This window comes from Nannospalax galili, unplaced genomic scaffold (genome assembly GCF_000622305.1).
Source record: "Nannospalax galili isolate Female #2095 unplaced genomic scaffold, S.galili_v1.0 scaffold1154, whole genome shotgun sequence".
Taxonomy (NCBI): domain Eukaryota; kingdom Metazoa; phylum Chordata; class Mammalia; order Rodentia; family Spalacidae; genus Nannospalax; species Nannospalax galili.
In genome coordinates this window covers 657,932-677,623 of record NW_008335437.1, presented here as the reverse complement: position 1 = coordinate 677,623, position 19,692 = coordinate 657,932, and the positions used below count along the sequence as shown (strand labels likewise).

Here is a 19,692-nt window from a genome sequence, read left to right as displayed (position 1 = left end):
AATCACAATAATTAAAAAAAGAGAATTTTGTTCAAACCCTACCATTTTAAACTCCCCCTGCCCCTAGGAATTACTTCTTAAGATTTTTTTTTTTTTTTGTCCTAACTGAGCTTGATAGTGCACTTCTGTAATCCTATCACTCAAGAAACAAAGGCAGGATAATTGCCACAAGTTTGAGGCCAGTCTGATCTACATAAAGTTCCATGTCAGCCAGGGCTACATGGGAGACCCCACACTCAATTAAAAAAACAACTTCCTCCTTTTTCCTCCCTATTTACTATGAGTTAAATTTGAATCTAAGCAATAATCCTTAGTTGGCCATCTTTTTTTTATGTCATTGAATCAAATGCTTATCTGAATTAAAAGCAGATTCAAAGTATTATCATAATAAATTCCTGTATTTCATTGTCACAACTCTCCACACAGATCAGAGTGGAGTGCTCTTTACAGTCCCACAAGGCATATGCTGAGTGTCAGAGCTGCTTTTTTTTTTTTTTTTTTTTTTTTTTTTTTTTTTTGAGTAAAAGGGAGAGGGTACAGAATAGTTGTGCAAGTGTCATAGCATCTAACAATTTAAATGAATGTATTTCAAAAGTATATGTATATGGAGAGAGAATATGGATGTTGCAGAATTTCCAAATATTGCTGAGAATATTGATTATATATAATCAATATATATTGATTACATATACATACATATGTGTGTGTGTGTGTGTGTGTGTATGGGCAGGAGGATTTCTCTAAGATCCAGGTCATCTGGGGATACAGGGAGACCCTATCTAAAACAAAACAAAACGTTACATTGAATTAACAATTGTTTAAAAATCTTGCAGGGATATTTTGGAGCTGTTGGTGCACTTCTTGGGCTGCCAAATTTCAGCTAAGACAGCAGAGATCTCTGCTAACAAATGTCACCCAGGAGGAACCGAAACCAGAGACTGCATTCATTATTTGTCACTGGGAACCAAAGGATAAAAGTAACACTATTCCTGTTGATTTTAAATGTCAGAATGCTAAGCTCCTGAGTGTTACCATATTAAAAAGAGAGCTTAAAGTATTTGACATTGAGATGTTTTCCCTTATGTATATAGCCAGCGTTCCATTTTAAAATGCAATACAGCCTCTTGACTATTGGGCTTTCTCTCAAAAAGATTATTTATTTTATGTAGCCAACATTGCAGTACTATATGCAAGGACACAAATCTTAAAAGTCTCAGAAATGTTTTCTTATGAAAAATAATTGATTCTGAATATTTGTTCTGAGTCTGATTTATGTATGTTTGGTGTATAGTGAGCAGAAAGTAACAGCAGTACCCTGTATCAAGATTTATTGTAACAGCAATCAAAGATGATCATTCTGTATGATTAAGAAACGTTAAGGCAATATTATTAACTATGGTAGTTTTTGTAACATAGCTTCAAAAAAGCATGTCGATAGGATCTTTCTCCAGAAGTATAATTTTTCTCAAATGCCATCATGAATTGAAATTCTGTGGTTAAACATTAAACTGAATTTCCAAATGAATCCTGGAAATTTTTTGCACATAATTTGGTGACATTACATTTTTTCTATTTGATGTATTAATCAACATGTTAAATGTTTGCTATTTTAAAGTTGGAATCATAATTACAAACTTTAGTTCTTGGACTGTATGTATGGAATATGGTCAGAGTGAATCATTCAGGCCCAAGCATAGACATTTCTTCTCACGAAGTCTGCATTGTAAGCACTAAAGATTTTATCTTATAAACAATCACAACAGAATCATTTTTATTCTAAATGGGTATTTTGCAACTTTGGGACTCTGAGGCAGTATTGCAGAATAACAAAAGGATCAGTATTTGTACATTCTGGTCTTAAAAACATTGTAGGTCCAGAATTTGCCATTCTTTTTGTTTTGAAATTCATTCTGTTTTGAATTCATGTTTTTATGCCATGAAATTTCTGAGCTTTTTACATAGACAGTAACATTTTGGAGGTCTGATAATTGCGTCTGTGAGGGAAATTGACCTGTATAAATTACCAATGTTTCTAGAAATACCTTGAAGAGGTTAGAGATTATTTACATTTTCAAAAGTATTTCAATGTGTTTTCCTAGACCCCAGTGTTGCTCAATAGAGAGCAGTGTTCCGTAAACTGTCAAGATATGCTTAGTAAAGACATTTCTCCATGTAGTGTTCAAAATTTTGTATGCAAGTATTTAAAATTCAGGGTTTTTTCCCCCAAAGATATGAACATATAAATAATAGCATTTTGGGAGGGAAGCATGTAAAGATAATGTTTGCTCACATAGACTACTTGGAACTTTGAATTCATTCCACTGGATAGAACTTTTAAAAGCTGACATTGATGTCACTGTGTAATGTCTCCATCACAGTGGCTGGCCATATGAACTGAAGTGCCATTGGTTCCATTTATTTTGTTTCCGATTTGTGTGTACAGATAAGAATGTAACCGAATGGTAGAAACTACAAGTCTGATACCTGTGGAAATTCTATACATCAGCAACTGTAGGTTTAGGGCAGTCTTTAAGAAAACGATTGAATAGTATTTATGTTAGTTTGATCTGTTCTTTGGTTCATATGGAACTGAGATTTACCTGCTGAAATCACCTACACATGTCCAGTGAACAGCCCCTCCTGTTCTCAGCTTTCTTCAGATGTAATCTAGAATTGCTGAACTAATAAATAACACAGAGTTAATATGAAGGCTGCCAGGATTCTAATTTTTTCTGTCACTGGTTTGATTTTTGTTTTTTCAGACAGGGTCTCACTATGTAGACCAGGCTGGCCTTGAATTCCCAGAGATCCACCTGCCTCCACCTCCCGAGTGCTGAGATCAGAAGTGTCAGCCAGTACGCCCAGCGATTCTAATTTTCTTTATTTTGATTTTGAGAAATTCCCTGTAAGCATGCTGTCATTTTATAAATAAGTTCACTTCCATGTCCATCATCCTAATCAAAGAGCTGTGTTCTGAAACAGTGCCATCTAATAAAAATAAAATGTAAACTATAATTTTATATTTTCTAGTAAACACAATAAAAAGAACAAGAAATAGGTGAAAATCATTTTAGTTACATGTTTTTATTTACCAGGATATCTGTTAAATAGTGCAAAAAATTTGGAAGTATATTTTACTTTATTTCTTTGCTCTAGTCTCCACAGCTGGTGTGTATTTTATACCTACAGCACATCTCAATTTGGACTGACCTCATTTCACAGTCAGTAGCTATATAGCACCCACTGTGCTAGGGCTTTTCTAGAGCTCCTTAAAAGAGACCAGTATCATATGACCATGGAAACTTTGAATACGGGCTAATAAAAGAACAAGATAGGGAAAAAATGGGACTCTTAAGTAGAGATAAAATCACTTACTTGGAACAGTTTATTTTACACAGCAAGCTATTTCTGACTATTCTAAAAATGCCTTCCTTATATTGGCATCATTCATCTTATAGCATATGTAATTTTTATAATGTCTGATACTCTCAAAATTGCCTATGATACATTCTCATAGTTAGCAGTCTCCAAAATCCCTTCACTTAAGAAAAATTAATGCCAGGGACTTAATTTCTAAAATTCTGAGTTTGTGCAGTCAGTTTGGAAGAATTACCAAGAAAATACTTTTTAACTCCTTATCAATTTTTCTACAAAGAATCTTTATAAAAATTGTCAGTTTGGTTTTGGTGATTAAAAAAAAAAGTCCAAACTTAACTACCACCATCCCCCCCCCGCCCCGAAATAGTCCCTTTTAACTAGACTTCTTCAAGTTTCTATAGATGTGCGGTGTAAGTTACCATGGCATTTTCCTTGCTCAGCTACTCTTAAGTGGACTCGGAGGTTGGACAAAATCATTGCCAATAATGGACATGATAATTAAAGCCAGCCCCTCGAGTTCCAATTATTTGCCGGTACTAGTAGACTCTTCAAAAACTCCAGAATTAGTTTTACCTTTCAGTATGCGTGTGATTGTTGTATTTAAGGCACCTGTTTCTAAAAAATTGATGCTCTTTTAAGGTTACATTCTTGGGTGGTTTCTAAATGTCCTTTATAACCACTTTGTTATAAGCAAAATTTGTAGCTTATTTGTATCTTTTGTTCTTCTATTGAGTGCTTTCTCTTCATGTGTTGCATTTGAGAATATAATTCTAAAATTCTCCTAAGCCACATAGAAACCTGATTAAAGGATAATGAAAATGAGTGTGTATTCCTTTGAATTCAGCTTACTGTTCTGTGGTGTATACAAACAGGATAATTGTAATGTTCTTTTTTTGATAATACTCTGATCTTAGATTGCCTTGAAATGTCTTTTTCCTGGCTAAGATTCTGTTTATTTCCTGTGTTTCATTCTGATATCAATGGAAGTTAGCCAGCTTTGTTTCTGTGGCCAGATAATCTTACAAAATGACTACCTGTTTTCAGTATGTAACAGGAATTGTCTTTTATTTTCTACTAAATCTCATACTATCAGTAGTAAAGATGAAAAAAGTACTGTAGGAGCCTTTCAGACTAACAGCATGAAGTGAATGGTTGATACCCCTTCTGCTGTCCCTTAGTTCTACTTGGAGAACGTGCAGATGTTAAATCACTGCGTATTGGTTGCACTCCACTTGTCTGTGTGTTCAAATGTGGAGTTATATATACTTCAGTGTGGTTTGTTTTGTTTTTTTTTTTTTTTTTTTTTTTTTTTAAAAGGGGTTTTTTTTTTTAAAAAAAAGAGGACGATAAATCTTTCTTTTGTCACATGCACACACCCATACAAACATGTATATCACACACACATACAAATATATACAGAGGAGATTATTTGGAGGGGGTTTTTTGAAACAGGGTCTCTCTGTAGCTTCAGCTGGCCTTGAACTCTCAGAGATCCACCTGCCTCTGCCTCCCAAGTGCTGGGATTAAAGGTGTGGGCCACCATACCCAGCTGCTTAGGTGTTTTACACTGTAGTGCTGGTCCTTGGCTTAACTTCTTTGAATGCTACATGTAAAGTGAGAGAATTGTACTACTGCAGCAACACAGTTATCAGGAGTTTGAGAAAGATGACTGCCCATTCCTGGCCTGTCTGGGATGGCTGGCACAATAGTTTCAGATATTTTCATGTTCTGGTTAATTTCTAGTGCTCATATAGTATCTTTAATACTCTGACTTCTGTTGGTATATGTTAATGGTACTAGATTTTGCATCTCAGAAAACCAGGAAAATGCTATTAGTTCTTTCATGGCCTTTAATAGCAAATGGATTATTAAAGTATGTGATGGGTGTTTTATATATCCTAAAGTATGTGTGTATATTAACACTGAATTTTTACTGCTAATCTCAAAATTATACAGTCATTTTTACTAATTTTTCCTGGTACAAGATGAACATACCCCCTCTAAATTCAGAGATGTTAGAGTATTAGATATATTTGGCCTTTTTTTTTAAGTGGTCCCTCTGACCTGTGGTTTCCTTGTTTTGTTTTGTTTTGTTTCTGATCATTGTGAGTGGGAACAGGTATGGGTGGACACAAACCACTTCTGAAAATATATATTGCTTTCATCCAACACAATTCATAGCAACATTTACAAAAGTTTAATTATCTGTAAGTTGAAGTGGATTACGATCGTATCTAATGAGGTTATATTGAAGACCTCAAATGCTTTTTTCTTAGGTTTTCTGAGTAATCAGACACATGTCTGCCATTCCTTCCTTACTACTGACAATAAATGTAAACAGGTACTGGAATTTCTGGTACTAGTTTTCAGTGGTATGTTTGGGAATCCAATCTTTATTCACAGTCTATTTTATAGTCAAAGGATTCCCCCCATTTTTGGTCTTTTTGCTGCAGCTGCCACTAATTTTGTGTTTAAAGAACTGGTAAATAATGTATTTTTAAAGAGTAAATGAAGTTAAAATAATAGTTTTGCATTTTATAAGTATGTATCTTAATTTCTAAATACCTTTCATTCAGTGTAGTGCTTAAGGTTCCAATGGCTCTCACAGAAAGCATTTTCCTTTTTCTATAATTTGTTTTATATTCATAAAAGATGTAAAATGGTTTGAGATATTTTAATTTTGCACCCCAAGTCTGAGTTTCATCTGGCTATCATACCAACTCAGTCAGTATTTAACACCACTACTAAGCCTTTTTGAAATTTGCCACTTGTTTCTGGGTGGCCCCTTTTACTTAACAGCATTTAGAAAGAATTTTATTGGGTCTAACACCAATGCTGCAGTCTCCTTATCTCACATACAGTTAATGACGCTACTCGGTTAGTGAGGTGGTACTGACGTTTCTACTTGCTGTGTGGCATTCACTTCCTGTTTGAATTAACTGGACTCTCATTTGAACTGAAGTTGGACACTTTTCTTAATTCTACCCAGTTACTGATCAAACCATTCCTAGATGTTTTATGTCCTAATCTGGGGTATCTTTTCAATTTGGGGTTTATTTTGCTTATACATGCCACTTCAGTGTAAGTTGCCTTATTCTGACTTTTGCAGTGTTCTTATCAGAACTAAGCTTTGTTATGTCTAGATTCTTCTAACATTGAATCTTATGTAAAAATGTATGATGTGCTACAAATTTTATGCATAATAAACTGTTATAGCCTATTGTAACCTGTAAAACATTTCTTGTAAATGATCTAATTTATTTTTCCATTTATGTACAGTTTCTTAATGTAAATTTAAAAACTTTTTGTTTTGGCCTGTTCTGTAAACATTCCCAGGAATTTTCCTTAATGCTTATTTGCATGAAAGCAGCTCTGGGTTCTGCTTGTCTATGCTGTGCGGCCAGTGAGCCAGCTGCAGAGACTGCCTTTTCTGTAGTTTGTAACTTTTTCTAGTTCTGTTAATATTCTAAATAAGTGTTAGAATCATGCTTTTTATACCCTACTTTCCAAATAAATTCTCTTGTTTACTACGTGTATCTCTTGGTTTTTCACTCTTCACATTTCTACTGCGCTCCCATGTGAGGTGGTGAGTCTACTGCAGTTTACTGTGTGGACTGTAAGCTCAGGAGAATAAAGGTGCTCACACCCTGTATCTGCAGTAGCTGATGCAGGAAGAAATGTTCAATGAATGGATGTTAAGCTGTCTTTATACATCTGGTCTTGGGAAGGTACTGGTAGACGCATCTGTTCCTGTGTGTACATGCGTGTGAAGGTCAGGTCAACCTCGGGCACTCCTCAGATGCCAGCTCTCATTCAGACCTCTGTCTCTGCCTCCCCAGCACTGAGATTACAAGCAGGCCAGCATGCTTGGTTTTTTACATGGGTTCTGGGGTTGGATTTAGTCCTCAGGCTTGTGCAGCAAACACTTTTTAGATTTTTCAGATCTTTTTGTGTGGTGCAGAACCTGTCATCGATGCTTTGACTATTTCCTCTCAGTACAAAGCTTTACTTAAAAAGTAAACAGTGAAACCCAAAAGAACACGAAGACTGACTAAGACTAATGTATTTACACAAACTAGGCCGCCTGGCAATCACCAACTGGAAAGAGGAATGCACTACAAAGTATAGCAACTAGGGGGCAGCCTTTGAGGGAAACAACCAGGATCAGATACACCATCCAACACGTTCTAGAGCGTTTGTCCCTTTTCAGTGCAATAAATGTTTAGACGGTCCCAGCACATAAACAAGACCCTCTTTCTCCTTTACTATGACACTGTCAATCACTGCAGCAGGACAGAACACTGGCCCTGGGCAGAAGCCAGATTTTGAAAGGTTAAGGATTTGGGTCCTTATCCTACTCGTCTCTGGAAAACATGGGGTGGGAACAAGGGTTTTGATCTTAAAACATCCTTACAAGCTAGGGGTGTAGCTCAATGGCAGAGCATTTGTTTACACACAAGGCCCAGGGATGAACTCTCTATCACCAAAATCTCATTCTTAAAATTGTAAAAGGTTTTTATGTTATGTGTGTGTCTGTACCATATACATGCCTGGTGTGCAGAGAGGCCATAGAAGGTGTTCTGTCCCCTGGAACTGGAGTACACTTTGAATGGCCATGTGGTTGTTAGGACCTGAACCCATGTCCTTTGCAAGAGCAGCAAATGCTAACCCTGAGCCATCCCTCCAGCTCCTTTATCTTTCTTTAAAAGGACAACTATGTATTCAGGCTGCTTTTAAAAGCTTGATGTTTGGGGGGTGAAGCCTCAGATAAAGCATGCATGTTCTAGGGTGGTTCCCCAGAGAACCTTGAGTTTCACTTGGATAGAGCATTCATGGAGTTCCTTTGCCTCCCCTTCCCTCCAGCAGGGAAGACAGGGAGATGCTGGGAGTCCCCACTTGAGATGTGTAGCGGTGCAAGCTTCATATGTGTACTTCCCATATAAGTGGCCTCAAGGACAGAAATCATGATGGGCTGCCTAGATGGCCCAGTGGGAAAGGCCCCAAATCCTTGAGACCCTGGTGGAAGGGGAGAACCAACTCCTGCAAATTGCCCTCTAACTTTCACAAGTATGCTGTGACACATCTGGACACACTATATGTGATTTAAAAAAAAAAAATCAATCATTTTAATAGACACAGAAAAGGCCTTTAACACAAGCCATTAACCAGTTTTAACGATGTAGACAAAAAAGAAAGAATAAAAGATGGGTATGTTTGGTTTCTGCTTTTTCAGACAGGGTCGCCCAGCTGGCCTGGAACTCCCTAGACAAACCAGGCTGACTTCAGTCTCACAGAGATCTACCTGCCTCTGCCTCCTGAGTGCCGGGATTAAAGGTATGTACCACCACACCCAGCTTAAAAATGGGGATTTTCTTTTTTACTTAAAAAAAAAATTTTTTATGTGAGTGTATTGCCTGCATGTGTGTAAATGCACCTATATTGGGCAATGCCCAGGGAGGTCAGAAGAAGGCTTGTATGCACTAGAACTGGAGTTAGGGATGGTTGTTAGCCACCACATGGTGCTGGGACTCAAACCTGGGTCCTCTGCAAGAGCAGCCAGTGCTTTTCTTGGTCATTTCGAGACAGGGTCTCCCTGTAGCCCCAGCTGACCTGGAACTCACTATGTAGACCAGGCTGACCTTGAACTCACAGAGATCTGCCTGCCTCTGCCTCCCGAGTGCTGGGATTAAAGGCATGCACCACCATACCCGGCTTGAAGCCAGTGCTCTTAACCACAGAGCCATCTCTCCAGCCCCAAGATTTTCTTAATAAAGTCTAATTCTACCAGTTATGGTGGCACACGCCTTTTAGTTCCAGTACTTGGGAGAGGCAGGTGATCTCTATGACTTCAAGGCCAGTCTGTTCTACATAGGGAGTACCAGGCCAGCTGGGTCTACAGGACACCCTGTCTCAAAAAGACCAAATAAATAAAATAAAAAACTAATTCAGCCTCAAAAATATTACCACTGAAACTATCATAAAACACTGTTTCCTCCAAATTTGTCTTATATCGTTGGGTAGATATAAATTAATAGAAATTAAAACAAGATACATATAGCTATTGAATACAGAGATCATCTAATATCTAATTTCTTCTGTAAGTCTACCCTGAGGCTAATCAGCACATGGACACTACAGTTGAAGGTCGGAGTAAGTACTTATACTGTCTTGTCATGCAATTAGGCAGAACCTTCAAGAAATCTGTTTTGTATATAGAAAAGTGTTAGTGTTAGAATTAGATATTTGACTAATAAGATCATCTGAAGCATTTTTATGTTGGGTAGCTACTGCTGCTCCTTCTGCCTTGAATAGGACATCGGGATCCCCTGGAACTGGAGTTACAGATGGTTGTTAGCTGTCATGTGGGCGCTGGGAATCGAACCCAGGCATCTGTAAGAGCAGCCAGTGCTCTTAACTGCTGCGCCATCTCTCCAGCCCTGGAAAGGCTATTTTTTAAAAAGTGTACAAAATCCTAGCCACATTGTAGAACTTTGGGATGCTTGCTGCAACTGACTGCTGTTTTAGTTCTAAAATCCTGAGTCAAAAACAAAACAAAAAATCAAATTTAAAAAAAAAAAAGGGGGGGGTACAAAATGGTGTCACCAGACAGCACTGTGTTGGCAGAGAGGTCTTTGCCATCATCGATGTGACACTACAATGGAATTGAAGGTAGTTTCGTGACTACTGCAGGAGTCCATTGCCCAGGAAGGAAGGCCGGAAGAATGCCCTTGGGCAGCAGAAGCGCTCATTGCCAGTGGTGATGCCTGGCGGCCGAGCAGCTCATAGCTCTTCTCCAGGGAGGAAGAAGATGCAGCGGCAGCCATCTTTTGCTCGAAGTCCAGGGCGACGTAAGCACAGCTTCTACTTGACGTCACACACGTTTTCGCGCCCAGCTGTGGAAATGAAGCTGTAGCCACACTCGGTCAGGATCTTCACAAGGTAATTTGTTCAGTCGGGCGGGTACAGACGCAGGACGGCATAGGGGAGAGAGTAGCCCTTGTAGATGGGCACAGTGTGGGGGACCCTATGGCCTGGGTCCATCATGATGCCAGTGGTTCGGCCAGAGGCTACAGGGACAGCACAGCCTGGATGGTTACCGACATGGCTGGGGTCTCGAGCATGATCTGGGTCGCATTTTCATGGTTGGCCTTGTGGTTTGGAGGGGCCTTGGTGAGCAGCACGCGGTGCTCCTCGGGAGCCACACAGCCCATTATAGGTGTGGTGCCACATTTTTCCCCATGTCGTCCCAGTTGGTGACAATGCTGTTCTCGATGGGTGCTTCCGGGTCAGGATACCTCTTTCGCTCTGGGCCTCGTTGCCCACCTAGAACCTCTGGGCCTTTTGGCCCATGCCCACCATCATGCCCTAATGCGGTGGATGGGCCATGACGGAGGGGAAGATGGCCCGCAGAGCATCGCTGCTACTGAAGCAGGCTTTACACTTGTTGACAAAGACAGCAGCAATCCACAGGAAACTGGGTGTCCGATGTGGACCAGCTGAGGGACCTGTGTCTAGGGGGTGGATGTGGACTCAAACAGTTTTTGAAAACTATAAATAAAAAATCCAATAGGAAAAAAAGATTGTGTAAAGCTTAAAACCATCTCTGTGCCGGTATTACAAAGTTTGTAGCAGTGAGTGCTTACATTTAAAAAAATTAATCAGAAATATCTCAAATAAATGCCTAATGATGCACCTTAAGGTCCTAGAAAACCAAGACAGTTCATCTGGGGGTAACAAGTAATAAGAATCAGGGTAGAAATTAATGAAATGGACTAAAAGAACAAGCTAGAGAATCAATCAATTGAGCTGGTTCTTTATAAAAATACAAGATTGACAAACTCCTAACCAAACTAGTCAAGAGAAAGAGAAGACCAAAATTAATGAAATTTGAGATGAAAAGGGGGAAATTCTAGATTTTAGTGAAATACTGAAAATCACTTCAGAATACTTTCAAGAACTTATTTTAAAACATCAGGAAATCTGGAACTAGAAAAATTTCTAGATACATATGATCTAACCAAATTAAATCAAGATATAAATAATTTAAATTGATCAGTAAGTCAATGAGACTGAATAAAAATCCATTCCACAAAGAAAAGTTGAAGACTACATGGATTCACTGCCAATTTGACCAAACCCTTGAAGAAGAGCTAACCTCAGTGTTCCATACAATCAAAAGGGAAAGGACAGTACCAAGCCTATTCTGTGATGCCTTCATCACAGAATTTTTGGTACCCTGATACCAAAAATGGATACAACAAAGAAAACTGTAAGCCAATTTCCTCAATAAATCTAGATACAAAAATCTCAGTTCAGGGCCTGGGGAGACAGCCCAGTGATTAAGAGCACTTGCTGCTCTTGCAGAGCACCTGGGTTCATTTCCCAGCACCCACATAGAGCTAACAACTGTCCATAACTCCAGCTCCAGGGGGAATACAACGCCCTTGTGGTGGTTTGAGTGAGAATGTCCCCCATAGGCTCCAAGTGTGGATATTTTGTTCCCAGTTGGTGGTGCTGTTTGGGGAGGTCTTAGAAGCTGTGGTCATGCTAGAGGAAGCATGGCCCTGGGGGCACACTTTAGAGTTCTTAAGCCTTTCTCCATCTGGAGTTGCTCTCTGTGCCTGCTTGGAGATGTGAGAGCTTAGCTTCTGCTCCTCCTCCTGCCACCTCTGTCACCACACCTCCTCACCATGATGGAATGACCCTTGCCCCTTTGGAACTGTAAGCTAAATAAACTTCCTTTTATAAGTTCCCTTGTTCATGGTGTTTCTATCACAGCAACAGAAAAATAATACAGCCCTCTTCTGGCCTCCATAGGCATTGCACGACACATAATAAACTCACATAAAAAAATTCTCAATTCACGCAAATCAAATTCAAGACTGCATTAAGAAGATCACACGCCATGACCAAGCTGGTTTCATACCAGGAATGCAAGCATGGTTCAACATATGCAATAAGTGTAATTCAGCTCACAAATATGGTTAAGAACTGATCATCTCAATCAGTACAGAAAAAGCCTTAGACAAAGTTCAATATCCCTTCATAATAAAAGCCCCAAAGAAACTAGTAATGGAAGGAACAGACCTCAACAGAATAAAGGTGATGTAACAGACCTAGAGCCAACATTATACGGAGGGCATTTGCTCTAAAAGCTGGAATAAGATAAGGGAGCCCATTCTCTTCACTCTTACATGATACTGTGCTCAAAGTCTTAGCCAGAGCAGAAAGAGGAAAAATTAAAAAGGGATAAAAATAGTAAAGGATTCAAATCCCTATATTTTCCTATACAGAAAAGACCCAACGGTTCTACCAGAAAACCCTTGCAGCTGATAAACAATTTCTGCAAAAGTAGCAGGATACAAAATTAGCACACAAAAATCAGTAACTTTCCTATATACTAATAAATTCACTGAGAAAGAAATCAGGAAAAAAATGCATTCATGATAGCTTAAAAAATACTTAGGGATTTGGGAAGCAGAGGCAGGCAGATCTCTATGAAACTGAGGCTGGCCTGGTCTACATAGTGATTTCCAGGCCAGTTGAGGCTACAGGGAGACCCTGTCTCAAAAAGACCAAAGTAATAATAATAAAATGATAATAATAATACTTAGGGATAATTATAAGCAATGAAGTGAAAGACTTTAATACTGTGACAAAATTAAGACACTAAAAGCTTGAAAGACCGCCCATGCTTATGAATAGGAAAGTGTCAATTTAATAGAACTTGCTTTCTTTCAGTTTAAAACGGTCTCTGGCTTTTTAGTCTGGCACCTGAGCAAGGGGGATATTGATGGTCATGGGTAGGGCCAGGTAGGGGGGGCTCATCTGTCTGCTCTTCCTGCTGGCTCTTCCTGCCAACTTCCTTTGGTATCTTGCATGGCTGTTTGAGCACCAGCCTCTAGCCATACTGCCTCTGACGCTGGGTACTCATGGTGCCTGGACTGGTTTCTACTGTGATTCTTGGTGGAGTGGCTGGTTCTCTGAAACTTAGCATCAAATTTCACACATCTTGGACCAGGCCCCTCAGAAACTATGCTACTTTCTCTCACACTCCAAGGCACGATGTGACCTCTTGCTTCTCAGCTACCTTGTTAGCCTCTGTTGACAGAAAGAGGAAAAGATGAAGAAGGAACAGCATTCAAAGGAGCTACCTTGCTCTTGGATCCTGGATGCACATTGGTCTTCTCAGACAAATATCAGTCCAGTGAGGATATCATTTTAGCTGAAAGTTCTCATCCCTTTCCAGTGTTATACACTAAAATGTGTCCTCTGAAATCCATAAGTTGGCTTAGTTCCCAGTGTAACTATACAGAGAAGAAGTTTCAAGGAGGAGAGAACAAAGTAAGGCAGAGCTCTGAACCTACAGGATTGATGTCACTCTGAGAGGAAGATATATTAGAGCTCCCTCTCTTTCTCTCTCTCTCTCTCTCTCCTTGGCATGGTTTCACACATCTGATTCCCAGAACTTGGAAGGCTGAGATGGGAGGATCAGAAGTTCAAGGCTATCCTCAGCTATATAACAAGTTGGAGGCCAGCCTGGGCTACTTGAGATATTGTTTTAAAAAATATATGGGGCCAGTAAGATGGCTCAGTAAGTAAAGGCACTTGATGCCAAGCCTGATGAGCTGAGTTCCATCCTTGGAATCCACACTAGCAGCTCTCTCTCTCTCTCTCTCTCTCTCTCTCTCTCTCTCTCTCTCAGAAAATGCTGTGTAATGACACAGTGAGAAGGTGGCTCATCATGAGACAGGTAGACCTGTTCTCAGAAGCCAATTTTGACACATGCTGAACTTGGACTTCTAACCTCCAAAATTATGAGAAAACAAGTTCCTATTGTTTAAGATTCCAAGTCTGTGTGTTATTTCAGAAACCTCACCCCGTGAAACCCCTAGTCATGCCCCACAAACCAACTCATGTAAGGCAGCATGTTAGCAGAATCACAGTCCCTTCCTCATTAACCTGTCTCCCTTGGTGTTATGGAGGGAAAAGAACTCTATAAACCCTCTAGCCTCCCTGCCTAATTTGGGGTGCTGGAGAGATGGATCACCAGTTACGAGTGTATACTGCTCTTGCAGAGGACCCAAGTTTAATTCCCAGCACCCATATCAGGAAGCTCACAACCGCCTGTAATTCCATCTCCAGGGGGATCTGATGCCTCTGGGCTCTGTAGGCACCCCCACTCAGGTGCACATACTCACACATAGAAACACACATATACACAATAATTAATTTTTTTAATTTCTTCTTGATTTTTTTTTATGTGTATGACTGTTATGCCTGCATGTATGTGTGCTCATGATGTGTAATACATGTGGAGGACAGATCCTGTTGTGTCACATCCCCCGGAACTGGAGTTAGACAGTTGATGGTTGTTAGCTGCTGTGCAGGTGCTGATACTCAAACCTGAGTTTTCTGTAAGAACAGCCAGTGCTCTTAACCGTTGAGTCATCTTTTCAGCTCCCAATAATTTTCTTTAATCTTTGAAAATTACTAATTTGGGAGGTTCACAGTTCAGCAATAGTTTCCCATTAGCTCTGCTATGTGGAGTTATGAGTTGTCTGAGTTATTTTTTTATGGACTTGGAGGCCACTTTTGTAGAAAACACTGACTCTTCCCAGATATCTGGTGCTGACTGGAACCAGTTGAGAAGTGTTGACACCCATCTTCATATTCTGTTTGTCACTTTTGCCGCCTTAACCTGTGGGTCACATTATATTCAGCTGTGCATGTGGACATGTTGGTCATTTGAGAAATGTTTTGTCCAGAATACATAATATAGGGCTAACTTAGATTTGCCTCATCGGTCCCTCAATACGCCTACAGCCACCAACACCAGCAACATCAGATCATGATAGAGTGAAAAGAGATGGCATCCAAGTCCTTGAATGACCTCTCTGATCAGTCACCGGAAAAACAGGAATATTCCTCCCTTATGAGCTCATCTTTCTCCTTCTTTACTCCCACTCTGGATCTGGACCCCATCAAGCCCTGATTTGTGATCAGAGCCCCCTCTTCTCCATTCTTTGGCCATTAGATACAGCCTTTCTTTATCCCCAACATTCATCTCTTGGATACTGGCTATTCCACGAAACTAGCTTCCAGAGTGGGCCCAGTCTGATATTTTGCTACCACTGCCTGAAAAAACAAAAAAGTCTAGACACCCAAACAAACCCTACTGGAAATCCAAGCAGATAGCTACTGGGCACACTGAGTAGATCTGGCGCCCAGTGTCTCTGTTTCCCCTAGGATTCCTCAGCCTTAATGCCCACTGGAGTAAAAGTCTCATCTTTTTCCCAGCCATTCTCCTCCAAACCATCTTCCCTGCTGTATTCCCCCAGTTGTGTCTCTTGGTTCTTACCGTGCTGTTTCTTTGACCCATGACCCATCTGGGATCCACTGGGATTCTGTGCTGGATAGCTTTAGTGTTAACTTGACACACCTGGGTTGAGGGAGCCTCAGTCGGGGAATTGCCTCTATTGGACTGGCCTGTGGCCATGTCTGAGGGGCATCTCCTTGATGAGTGATGTGGGAGGGCCCAGCCCACTGTGGGTGGTGCCACCCCTGGGCAGGTGGGCCTGTGTTGCATAAGAAAGCAGGCTGAGCAGGGGCCGAGGGAGCAAGCCTGTAAGCAGCGTTCCTCCATGGCCTGTGCTCCAGCTGCTGCCTCCAGGTTCCTGCCCTGAGTTCCTACCTTGGGCTCCCTGATGAACTGCATGCGACCTGGGAGATGTAAGACAAATAAACCCTTTCCTCCCCAAGTTGGTACTGGTCAGAGTGTTTTGTCACAGCAATGAAGAACGAACTAAGACAGATTCCTTCCTTTTTGTTTTAGAGACAGTGTCTCCCTCTGTTGCCCAGGCTAGCCTTGAACTGCTGGATTCAAGCGATTCCCGTCTCCACTTCCTGAACAACTGGGACTACAGGAGCATGCCATGGCATCTGGCTTCTGAGGGCTTCTTTAGGAGGTGGTTGTCATGCCATTTCTTTAACGGGTGTCCCACTACAAGCAACTTCAGATGCAGCCTGTGTAACAGGTTGTCTGGGGTTGGGGAGAACTCGCCGTAAGGAGGGCAGTTGAGTTCCCTCACTATACCCTATCTTAGAGAACACCTGTAAGGAGGAACCAAGAACTTCTTATCCAGGTTGGGCTGGCTCTGAGGAAGGCAGGGTCCAGCAGTGGCCTTCTCTCCTGGGTCCCGCACACCTGCCATCTTCCCCCATTCCTTGGGATTCTATCCCTTGCCTCCAGACCTCACCCCAGCTATTCATTCACCTGGGACTGTAGGGAGGGCTTTGCACAGTGAGGTAATTTATCCTCCTGTGGTTCCAGGAAGTATGCCCTGGGGAATCTGACCAAGAATAATCTTTACCTGAGCTCGTTTGTTTTTTTGTTTTTTGTTTTTTTTTGTCTTTTTGAGACAGAGTCTCCTTGTAGCCCCAGTTGTCCTGGAACTCACTATGTAGGCCAGGCTGGCCTTGAACTCACAAAAATCTGCCTGCCTCTGCCTCCCAAGTGCTGGGAATAAAGGCGTGCATCACCACGCCCGGCCTGAGCTCTTATTTTAAAATATTAAAATTGTGTTAATTTATTGTATGTGTGTGTGTGCCATGGTGTGCATGTGAAGGTCCAAGGGCAACTTACAGGAATTGGTTCTCTTCTTCTACCATGTAGGACCTGGGTCTTAGGCTTGGCAGCAAGCACTGAGACATCTTGCCAGCACTACTTAAGTACATCTTTAGGAAGGCAAACCCTTCTCCAAATGTTGCATTCCTAGGCTACAAGTTGATGAACTTGGCAATTGGCAGTAGGGCTAAAGGGAGGAATAGAACGCATTTAAGGTCTGCATTGGGGATACTTACCAGGTTTGTGGGCACCCTCAGCTCTGGTGTTGCACTGATCTTTATTATTCTTATAAATTTGGGCAACTGCTATTGGCCTTCAGGGACCCCTTTGCCTCACATGAAACATGAAAATGATGACAAAACCATCTCAGAGCTGCTGAGATGATTAAATGTAACCGTGAATGCTAAGGAAGAAAGAACTAAAAACGTTTCGTGGCTAAAATTCTGGTTTTGAGATGGATGTGTTGGTACAGGTCTGTAATTCCAGCACTCAAGAATTGGAAGCAGGATTCAAGTTCAAGCTCTGCCAGGGCTACAAAGCAAGGCTGTTTCAAAACAAAACAAAACCAAAGTCAGACAGACTGACATAGAGACAGACACATATACACATACACTGGTGCACAGTGCACATGATTCTGGCTTTGAGTCTGATTGGTTGAATTCATCAATATCCACATCGCTCTTGGTAATACATCTTGGCCAATATGAACAGAGTTGCCTACTTCATTTCCCCACCCCAACTGGGAACTTTGAAAGTATATTAGCAATTCTCAGGTTCCCTTTTTGCCTGCCCTTGTGATTAGAGGATGTATGTGTGAAAGTGGGGCTCTGGAGAACAGAGGACTACAGTGACTGGCATAAGCCCAGCTCCCAGGCTGTTCCCTGAAGGGCCTCTGTACCCAGCTGTGGGGTTAGGCTGCCAGAGACCTAAAAGTTCTCTTGGGCAGCAAGATCCAGCCTGGCCTCATGGTATGCTTGAGAATTCTTTATTTACTAGAAAAGCAACACAATAAAACAGGCACAGAGACACAACACAGTCTTGCGTCAATGGCAGGATGCCTTCCCTGCCTGATGCTACTTGCTGCTGCTCTTGGGAAGGGGCCGATAGACCCCAACCACCACAGCATGGTCCCTCTCATAGGGCTCCAAAGTCAGCTGCTCCTGAGGCTTCAGGTTCTCCTGCTGCAACTTCCTCACCTCGGAAGCGAAAACAGCCTCAGCGGATGCGGTGGAGTCGATACAGTTGGCCTTGATGGAAATGAGAAAGTGGCCTCCATTGCGCAGAAAGGTGTGGGCGTTCAGAGCCACGATGCGGGACTGGTCCGGCTGGGCCACGTCCGCAAAGATCACGTCCACCATCCCGATGAGCATGCGGTACTTGAGCGGGTGCCGGGCATCTTCCAGGACCGGGATAATGTTGGTGCGCTTCTTGGCCACGTTGACCAGATCGCGGCCAGCGCGGTGGGAGAATTCAACAGCGTAGACCAGGCCGTCGGGCCCAATGATGTCGGAGACGTGCGAGACCGTGGTACCCGAGGCGGCGCCCAGGTACAGCACCTTGGACTTGGGCTTGATGTGGATGTGATCCACCCCGCCCAGGATGGCAGCCGCCAGCTTGGACCGGAAGGGGTTCCACGTGCGGTACTCCAGCTTCTCGCCGTTCTCGATGACCGTGACGCGCTTCTCGCCGTACACTGAGATGCCAGGCACCATGTTCAGCGTGACCAGCGCATCCTCCGCGCCGCGGTAGATGAACACGCCCTCGTGCCGGTGCGGCTCCACCGACACCGCGATGCCCTTCCTGCGCCGGTTCTTGTTCTTGGCCGCGCCGCCGCGCCGCACCCCTCCGCCGCCGCGGTCCCTGCTGTCACTGCCGCCGTGTCCCCGGCCCCGACCGCCGCTGCTGAAGCCTCGTGTGCGCGACCCGAAGCCGCCCTTGGTCCCCGAGCCCGAGTCGCTCCCACCCTTCCAGCCGCCGCGGCCGCCGGCCCCAACGCGCGAGCTGCCCGCGGGCTTCATCCCGGGGCCCGCGAGGCTGGGGACGGTGCCGAGGGCTCTCGGGGCCTGCCGCGGTCGTCCGGGGTTACCGGAGGCCTGAGGACTGGCAGGGGTTACGGACAGCTGGGGAAGCTTGTCCGCGATCGCGCGTGAGTCCAGGTGGGTGTCCTGGCCGGGAACAAACTGGCGGCCTCGGTTGCCTGCGCGATTAGCAGTCCCGGGATGGAGTGGGCCGTGGTCCGGACCAGCTGGACCGCAGCTCGCGCATCCCCAGAACCGCCCTTTGACGCAGTGACTGGCGTGATTGCATCACACCCGTTTGGGCGACCCTACAGCCCCGGAAGCCCCCCTGCTCAACCTGCGCGCAGACGCAGCTTGCTCACTGTAACCCTTTGCCTTCCCCCTCGCCCAACTCTCGATTTCTCCGCGAACTGCTGGACCTCCGGTTGCCGGCATCTCGGTGGCAGGAGGAGCAGAAGCAAGCAGCCGCTCAGTCTTTGTTGTTCCACTTGCTTGCCTTTACCTGATCGAGACTCTGTAAAATGGGACCCGCCTCAAAGGTTGGTTCTGTAGCTCCGCATCCACGTACCAGCACATTCTTGGTGCTCTATAAGCTTGGCTTTGTTGTTTGGATTTTTTAGATATCTTTTGCTTAATCTTATTTTTTAAACCGAGACATACTTTACATGC

At 42.8% G+C, this 19,692-nt stretch overlaps 2 protein-coding genes and 1 pseudogene across 3 annotated transcripts in view; 1 reads left to right on the top strand and 2 right to left on the bottom strand.

The window, feature by feature from the left end:
* Pank3 (pantothenate kinase 3) overlaps positions 1–4,200 on the top strand; it is a 24,328-nt gene extending 20,128 nt beyond the window's left edge. For both annotated transcript variants that reach the window (XM_008830157.3, XM_029562090.1), the window contains one exon: positions 834–4,200. In XM_008830157.3, the coding sequence (XP_008828379.1) occupies positions 834–884 (51 nt within the window). In that variant the 3' untranslated portion in view covers positions 885–4,200. The remainder of the gene's footprint in view (positions 1–833) is intronic.
* Positions 4,201–10,059: 5,859 nt separating this feature from the next.
* On the bottom strand, positions 10,060–15,767 carry LOC103731741 (annotated as a pseudogene).
* Positions 15,768–17,797: 2,030 nt separating this feature from the next.
* Positions 17,798–19,023, bottom strand: Fbll1 (fibrillarin like 1). Its single transcript, XM_008830156.1, has one exon. The coding sequence runs from the start codon at positions 19,021–19,023 to the stop codon at positions 18,079–18,081; it is 945 nt and encodes a 314-aa protein (XP_008828378.1). The 3' UTR covers positions 17,798–18,078.
* Positions 19,024–19,692: the final 669 nt, after the last annotated feature.

Coding starts and splice junctions, on each gene's coding strand:
- Fbll1 (XM_008830156.1), bottom strand. CDS start 19,023: ATGAAGCCCGCGGGCAGCTCGCGCGTTGGGGCCGGCGGCCGCGGCGGC.